The sequence below is a fragment of the Sycon ciliatum genome, chromosome 7 (genome assembly GCF_964019385.1).
Source record: "Sycon ciliatum chromosome 7, ocSycCili1.1, whole genome shotgun sequence".
Classification (NCBI taxonomy): Eukaryota; Metazoa; Porifera; class Calcarea; order Leucosolenida; family Sycettidae; genus Sycon; species Sycon ciliatum.
The window spans coordinates 34,732,724-34,740,973 of NC_088649.1; the positions used below are offsets into that span (position 1 = coordinate 34,732,724).

The window sequence follows — 8,250 nt, forward strand, 5'->3', positions numbered from 1 at the left end:
AAGCAGGAAATGACAAAACAACAGACTAACAAGACATTGACTGAATGGGGCTGCAAATGCAACGCAGCGGTGGTGATGGGGTGCTGCAGGCTCCGCCGACCAATGGTCTCGGCATCCGCGCCTACTTCACGCATCAGAAAATCGGGAGAAGAATAGAAACAAAAAATGATTGAAAAAGTATATAGCGAAAAGTATAGTGTGGAGAGAGAGAGAGAGAGAGAGAGAGAGAGAGAGAGAGAGAGAGAGAGAGAGAGAGAGAGAGAGAGAGAGAGAGAGAGAGAGAGAGAGAGAGAGAGAGAGAAAGAGAGAGAGAGAGAGAGAGAGAGAGAGAGAGAGAGAGAGAGAGAGAGAGAGAGAGAGAGAGAGAGAGAGAGAGAGACAGAGAGAGAGACAGAGAGAGAGACAGAGAGAGAGACAGAGAGAGAGACAGAGAGAGAGAGACAGAGAGAGAGACAGAGAGAGAGAGAGACAGAGAGAGAGAGACAGAGACAGAGAGACAGAGAGAGAGAGAGAGACAGAGAGACAGAGACAGAGAGACAGAGACAGGGAGACAGAGACAGAGAGACAGAGAGAGAGCATCCATATGTAAACGATCAAGTTCATCTTTAGGAATCCTCTCTTCTCACTGTTACCATCTCCCAATCTCTTGTAAACTCCTCTTTTACTCAGCTTACATACGCCCCATTTTTGATTATGCAGATACTGCTTGGGCTGGAATTTGCACAACCCGTGCTGAAAAGCTCGAAATTCAGCACAAAAAAAGTTCTAAAAATCCTCCTCCGAAAACCCTGCATGCTCCCATCTTCCACCCTTTATGCCCTTGCTCACACTACCCCTTTGTCTAAGAGACGTAATTCACATCTTGTCACCCTTATCCATTCTCTCAAACTCAATCTGTGTCCACCTCACCTCCACTGTTTCAACTGGTTTTCTTCCCGTAGCACGAGAAACTCCCTTTCCCTTCCGAAACCCAAGTCCTCCTTTCTACTTCACTCTCCCCTTTTCACTGCGTCCTCTGCGTGGCTGGCGCTTCCCCAAGAAGCTAAGGACCTTTCTTCCCTCCGCCTTTTTAAGAGCCTTGTCGCGCCTTGACTTTGATTTTGTGTTTCTCATTTTGTTGCAATCACTACTTATCCATGCCGGTTCCTTTTTTTCTTCTCCTCCCCTTCTCCCTTCCTTGCCGTGGTTGGCTAACACCCTCTCTCTTTGTATTGGCCGGTGTTCTCACTGTGCTATGAGATGCTGCAATAACGTAGAGATACGTGAAACTCGGAGTTGTGACAAAGCTTCCAAACTCTCTCTCTTGTGTAAAAAAAATAAAAAAAATATCTATGAATGGAGTTGTCATTGTGTGCAGATTGTCAAATTTAATAATAGCAATGAAAAGTATGAATGCCGCAGACATCACCACGCAACATGACAATTTGTTCAAGGTTTGGTTTTGTGTGTTTCCAAAATCGATTTTCACGTTCCGATCATCAGTGGAAATACGGAACTAAAGAGATCAAGGGAAAAACAAAGGTTAAAAATCCAAAGAAGTGTGACACATGACGGGTAACTTGTGGTAAGTATTACAAAAAGTGAGAACTAAAATAAAGAGTAAGTGTGACAAACGGGCATGAACAGTGCAGAAACAACTCATGAACACGGGGTGCAAACTCACGAAAATAACCTAAGTGCTAAAACATGTTCTTTTTGCTTACACAAAACTGTGCTTACACAAAACAGTGTTCTGTACTGTGTCGTGCCCGTTATGTCCAGCAGTTGAAGGTCCTTGAAGCTGTTTGTATTCGTACGCATAAGCCCGATTTGTGTAAGCAAAAAGAACATGTTTTAGCACTTAGGTTATTTTCGTGAGTTTGCACCCCGTGTTCATGAGTTGTTTCTGCACTGTTCATGCCCGTTTGTCACACTTACTCTTTATTTTAGTTCTCACTTTTTGTAATACTTACCACAAGTTACCCGTCATGTGTCACACTTCTTTGGATTTTTAACCTTTGTTTTTCCCTTGATCTCTTTAGTTCCGTATTTCCACTGATGATCGGAACGTGAAAATCGATTTTGGAAACACACAAAACCAAACCTTGAACAAATTGTCATGTTGCGTGGTGATGTCTGCGGCATTCATACTTTTCATTGCTATTATTAAACTTTTATCTCCACGTAGATTATTTGTATTGTCAAATTTCATTGTCTTTTTATTTAAAAAAATTGTTTGTTTTAAACTGGCAATAATAAGATAAATTGTGCACTCATAACAACAGCACAAATGAAGAAAGTCAAGTTCCATAACGTTTTCTTGTGACTGTCATCAGTGGAACGCCGTCACATAAAAATGTAATAACTAAAACACACACTTATATACATGTAGCTAATATGGTTTCAGGCCAAAGTTTCATGTTCAACTGTAGTTGACGAGTGTGGTAGCGAGTTTTTTACGTCTGACGTCTTGCTCCCCCAACCGGGAGCATGGCGTCCATTGACTTCGGAATTTTGGATAGTGAAGGCTTGGAGTCACTGGCAAAGGCCAATAACATCAAGTGGGCCGGCCTGAGCCGGGTGCAATTGGTAGGCGCCCTGAGGGGAAAGTTGCAACCACTGGAGGATCAGATCGACACACACAGGGTCACAAAGCAGGCAGGCGGATGTGAATGTACCAGTACTGATGCTACTGCGCTAACGAAGATGATGGTTGACCTGATGGAGACGGTCCGAAACCTGGTAGCAGAAGTTTCTGACCTACGAAAAATCTCTCTCGAAAAGGAGAAAAGAAAAGATGCCGCCATTGCAGAACTCAGGGAGGAGCTTTGCGCCCTGACACAACACCACCAGCCCATCGATGTCTCTAATCGCGCCCTCGACAGCCACCAGGATGAGTACTCGTACCGAGCAGCTACAAACATTCCCGCCACGGGTGTACCAGTACCCGCATCCTCACCAACAGGGCTTGAAACCGCAGCTCTGGGCGAGACGTACGCTAGTCGTGCCTTCTCTACACCACGAACAAGCAACGCCAGTCGTACTACTGACAAGCCTGTCAGCACCAAGTACGACTGGTCGATCGTACGCGAAGCCGCCAACCGCCACAGGAAGCCCGCAGATCTGTGTGGAGGTAAGAAAATAACACGCAGTTGTATTCGTTGGGAGTAGTAAGTAACGAGCGGGTTCTGGGACAGGGGGCGCCCGGGTCCCAAAAAATGGGGTATTATTGAAAAATGGGGTACTAATAGTACCCCATTTTTGCGGTGAAAATTATTTTTGGCCCGGTTTTTTTGCGGATAAAAATATGTGCCAGGGGGTGCCCCTACCTCAAAAAAAAGGGGGTATTATTGAAAATATGTATTGGGGTGTTATGCTCTACCCTAAACAATAAGGTAATATGGTGTCATGATTTGGAATTCTGCATGTATCATTAATTTTGATTTTTAGGGGTGGGTGTTATGTCCTGCCCTACATCATAATATTGCATTCCGATGTCTAAAATATTACTATTTCTAATGTCAATGTTATCTCACTTTTTCCAATTTTATATTAATCAGAACTCATAGTTTTGCAGTATTTTGACTTGTAATTTCAATTTTTCGGATCATTTTCCGGCTGCTAAATTTTCGGCAGACAAGTCTCGTCCATGTCGTCAATCGTCGTACGCAGAACATGCGGATACTGTGGATGTGAGCGGCATCGAGTTTCCAGCAAAACTGGAAGACATACCAGTCATCGAAAGACTGAACGACGGTCTTTACATCAACGTCTTCGGATATGAAGAGAAAGTCATATATCCGTTAAGAATTTCTCAGCAACCGCAGTCCGCCATCAATGTATTGCTCATCCAAGACGAACGCAATGACGTGGAGGTGCAGCACTGGGTGTGGATAAAGTCATTCAGTCGTCTTGTTGCTACTGGAGCACGTCGAGCACATTTCGTCTGCTTCAGATGTCTCTCAACACACGTCACGGAGAAGGCATTGAATAATCATATGATGTACTGCAGTGAACATCCTGAAGCTACGGTGGAGATGCCAAAGGCTGGCGATAGAGTGATGTTCAGGAATGTGAACAAGCAGCTTCAAGCCCCATTTGTAAGTAGAACACTTAATCAAGGTGAACACACTGTGGTATGTTTTTGTTTTTTTGTTTTTCTTCTTTCCTGCACATGTTTCTTGACTCTGATTGTTCACCTTTCTGCTGTTTTACTCGGTGTTGTCTCTGCAGCTATTCCTAATTCTCTATCTGTCTTTTCTGCTGTTTTACTCGGTGTTGGCCCTGCTGCTATTCATACTTCTCTCTCTCTCTCTCTCTCTCTCTCTCTCTCTCTCTCTCAAATGCAGGTGATCTATGCCGATTGTGAGGCCTTCATAGAACCTCTGTCCGCTGTCAAGAAAATCGGTCATTCGACATTCCAAAAGAACAAGCATGTAGCCTGTTCCTGTTCGTACATTGTAGTACGATCTGATGGCGTCGTCACGAACCGTTTCTTCTACCGTGGAGAAGATTCTATGTTCTGTTTTCTGCTGTCACTTGAGCAAGAGGAGGAGATTATCCGTGATGAGCTTCTAGCATGTAATGCTGGTCAAATGATCATTTCAGAAAGTCAGCAACGTGAATTTGAAACGGTAGTCTCCTGTTGGATCTGTGGTGAAGCGTTGGGTAGCGATCGTGTACGTGACCACTGTCACATCACCGGTGCTTACCGTGGTGCAGCACACAACCATTGTAACCTGAACATGCGGATTGGGCCATTCAAGATCAAGATTCCTGTGATCTTTCATAACTTGAAGGGATACGATTCTCATCACATCATATCTGCCATTGGGAGAACGTCCACTGATGAGATTACGTATGTGAACGAGAAAGGACAAGAACGGGTACGTTACATATGCGTGGTGTGTATGTGTGTGTGTGTGTGTGTGTGTGCGTGTGCGTGGATCATGATGTTTTTCTAAGAAGGAAGATCATTACTATGTTGGTACTCATATTCACGTTTATATGATTGATATTCATCTTTACAGCTGCACCTTAAAACTGTGTCTCCTCTTTTTCTTTCTTCTTCTCAGACCAAGCGTCTCGGTGCTATCAACGTGATTCCCATCAACAGTGAAAAATATGTCACATTCGGATGGAGACAGTTCCAGTTCATCGACAGCCTGGCATTCTTGAACACCTCCCTAGACCGGTTGGTTTCGGCTACACCACCAGATGCATTCGCCCTTCTATCCGCACGATTTCCAGACGAGGATGAACGCAAACTGTTGACACGAAAGGGTGTCTACCCGTATGAATATATGGGGTCGTACGACCAATTCGAAGAAACGCGTCTACCACCCAAGGATGCATTCCACTCAACGCTAACGAACACGGTGAGTAGTGTGACAGATATAGTAGATCTTTCTCTCTTTCTTTTTTCACCATCTTACTTCGAAGTACTAAAATAAGCCAAAATGTGTTTGAACGCTTCCTGCAGCTTCATACTAAATAATTGATTGTGTGGGCGAACTACTAAAATAAGTTCGTTGATTTGTTTTTCTTTTTGGTGTACATTTTCTATTCCCTAGGGTATCAGTGATGAAGACTATGCCTATGCGCAAACAGTATGGACTGCGTTTGACTGTGAAGATCTAGGAGACTATCACGACCTCTACCTGGAGACTGATGTGCTGCTGTTGGCTGACGTTTTCGAAAACTTCAGAAGAACTGCTCACGCAACCTATGGATTGGATCCCGCTAATTACCTCACCTTACCGGGATTTGCCTGGGATTCGCTGCTGAAAATGACGAAGGTGTCCCTTCATCTCATTTCCGACATTGACATGTTCAACTTCATTGAGCATGGCAAAAGAGGTGGCATAAGCATGGTGTCCGCTAGACACGCCACCGCCAACAACAGATATCTATCGGAATACAATCCAGACGAGCCGTCAAGCTTCATCCAATATTTAGATGCGAACAATCTATATGGATGGGCCATGTCTCAACCCTTGCCCGTGTCGGACTTCTGCTTTGAAGCAGTGACGGATGATCTTCTGGAGACGGTACTCGATCATCCAATGGACTCTTCGACGGGATACATGGTGGAGTGCGATTTAAGGATTCCAGATGGTGTGCATGACATGATGAATGATTATCCGTTGGCTCCTGAGAAGATGAAGGTGACACGAGATATGCTTTCTCCATATCAGACCCACATGGCAGAGAAACTAATGGTAAGTCATGGTCTATCTGGTGGATATGCTTGTATTAATCTTCTAAGGTTTGTGCATATCTATACTGTACTCTTGTAGGTGAGCGGTTTGGAAGCGAAGAAACTGGTGCCAAATCTACTACCGAAAGAGCACTATGTTCTGCACTACAGAAACTTGCAGCAGTATGTGTCCTTGGGTGTGGAGATTACAGATGTGCATCGTGTGCTCTCCTTCACACAACACCCATGGATGAAGCCATACATCGACACTAATACTGACCTGAGAAAGCTATCAACTTCTGATTTCGAGAAAGACTTCTATAAGGTGGGTACTCCACATCATGTGTGTGTGTGTGTATTTAGCGATAGTGTGGGATCTAGTATGTACTGGAAGTGTGAATGACCTGAAGATAACAGTTTTCTTATTGTTGTTTTTCTTGTCTTTTCTTTGTATGCCTGTTTATCGTAGTTGATGAACAATGCTGTATATGGCAAGACCATGGAAAACGTTCGAAACAGAGTAAACATCAAGCTCATTCGTGAACAGGATGAAAAACCACGTCTCCAGAAAAGCATCAACAAACCTTCGTACATCCGCAGTGTAACCTTTGAGAACGATCTGATAGCAATCGAGTTTGCCAGGACAAAGGTGACTCTCAATAAACCCATTTATGTGGGTACAGCCATCCTCGATCTGTCGAAGCACTTGATGTATTCCTTTTACTATGAAGTTCTCCTACCCCGCTATGGACAAAATGTACGTTTGCTCTACACTGATACTGATAGTCTGATCGTACATATTCAAACGGATGATCTGTACACGGATATGTCAAACAACATAACAGCCTATGACACATCCAACTATTCACCATCCCACCACCTGTACAGCACGGTCAACAAGAAGGTGGTAGGGAAGTTCAAGGACGAACTAGGTGGCAAACCCATCAAGGAGTTCATTGGTTTGCGGAGCAAGATGTACGCATACCGCTGTGAAGACAACGACGACAATGGCAAGCGTGCCAAAGGTGTGCAGAGAAGCGTGTTGAAAAACACCATAACCGTCGATGATTATCGAACATGTCTCGTCGAGGAGTCTCAGCTGAAGAGAACAATGAATGTTCTTCGAAGTCGACGACATTGCATTCACGGAGAGGACCTACACAAGATTGCCCTCAGTGGATTCGACAGTAAGCGCTACATTCTGGAGGATGGTATCAACACCCTGGCATTCGGACACAAGGATATTCCAAAGCACTGATGGATTTCCACACATACTAGAGCATATGTCATATCTTCTCATGAAATACATTGTAAATACTATGCGATTCATAATATTCACGTTAATCCAAAGCATGAGCTACATTGTACATATGAAATGCTAATACTTTTTGAGATCATTCACATCCTTCTTTGTTAACCAGGTATGGAATTTTTCGTCTTGATAACCCTTCCATTTGACGAGCCGACTGTTCTTGTTGTATTTCAACACCTTATCGAATCTCAATCCTGTGTGTCTGGCATGTTGTAGCTCAGCTCCATAGAACTGTCCTTGAATGACTTCTCCCATCAGGTCTTGAACACGATAGGTGTGGGGTACAGTGGGTAGGACATCGTTTATCATGAACACTTCCTCTGTCCAGTTGGGCGTGTACCCTTTCTCGAAATGACGTTTAGCCACAGCCAAACGCACATCATCGCCCACTTTGAATTTAGCTGGTGATTGCTTCGAGTGTACGTCTGCATCTTTTGGTTTTCCATCAAGAGAAGCTTTCGTGGGACTCATGCCGATACTGCGATGTTTCGAGCTGTTGTACTTGACCATAAGCTGAGTAAGGACGTCAAGATACTGTGTCGTAGCTTTCTCCGTGAAATGGCGCCACATTCTGCCTTTCAGTGTTCTATTGAAGCGTTCCACCACCACGGCTTTTCCTTCGTTGTGGGTGCTGTACATGATGATGTTGTGATCCTTGACCCATTGCTTCATTGTTGCATTGTAGAACTCCTTGCCTTCGTCTACCCATAGTTTTTGTGGTACCCTGTTCGATGTTTTCAGGATCAGGTCGAATGCATCC

General features: G+C 44.1%; 1 protein-coding gene across 1 annotated transcript; it reads left to right on the forward strand.

Moving 5' to 3' along the window:
• Window positions 1-3,608: 3,608 nt before the first annotated feature.
• On the forward strand, window positions 3,609-7,440 carry LOC135821391 (uncharacterized). Its single transcript, XM_065334465.1, has 6 exons — window positions 3,609-4,079; window positions 4,329-4,865; window positions 5,055-5,357; window positions 5,553-6,200; window positions 6,279-6,503; window positions 6,648-7,440. Exons 1-6 carry the CDS (start codon window positions 3,978-3,980, stop codon window positions 7,434-7,436), a joined length of 2,604 nt encoding a protein of 867 aa, XP_065190537.1. The 5' UTR covers window positions 3,609-3,977; the 3' UTR covers window positions 7,437-7,440.
• The last annotated feature ends 810 nt before the right edge of the window (window positions 7,441-8,250 follow it).

Excerpts from the sequence above, each read along its gene's own strand:
- LOC135821391 (XM_065334465.1), top strand. The coding sequence starts at position 3,978 with ATGATGTACTGCAGTGAACATCCTGAAGCTACGGTGGAGATGCCAAAG. Across the intron at positions 4,080-4,328 it reads AGCAGCTTCAAGCCCCATTT|GTGATCTATGCCGATTGTGA; the intron begins GTAAGTAGAACA and ends TCTCAAATGCAG. Across the intron at positions 6,201-6,278 it reads ACATGGCAGAGAAACTAATG|GTGAGCGGTTTGGAAGCGAA; the intron begins GTAAGTCATGGT and ends GTACTCTTGTAG.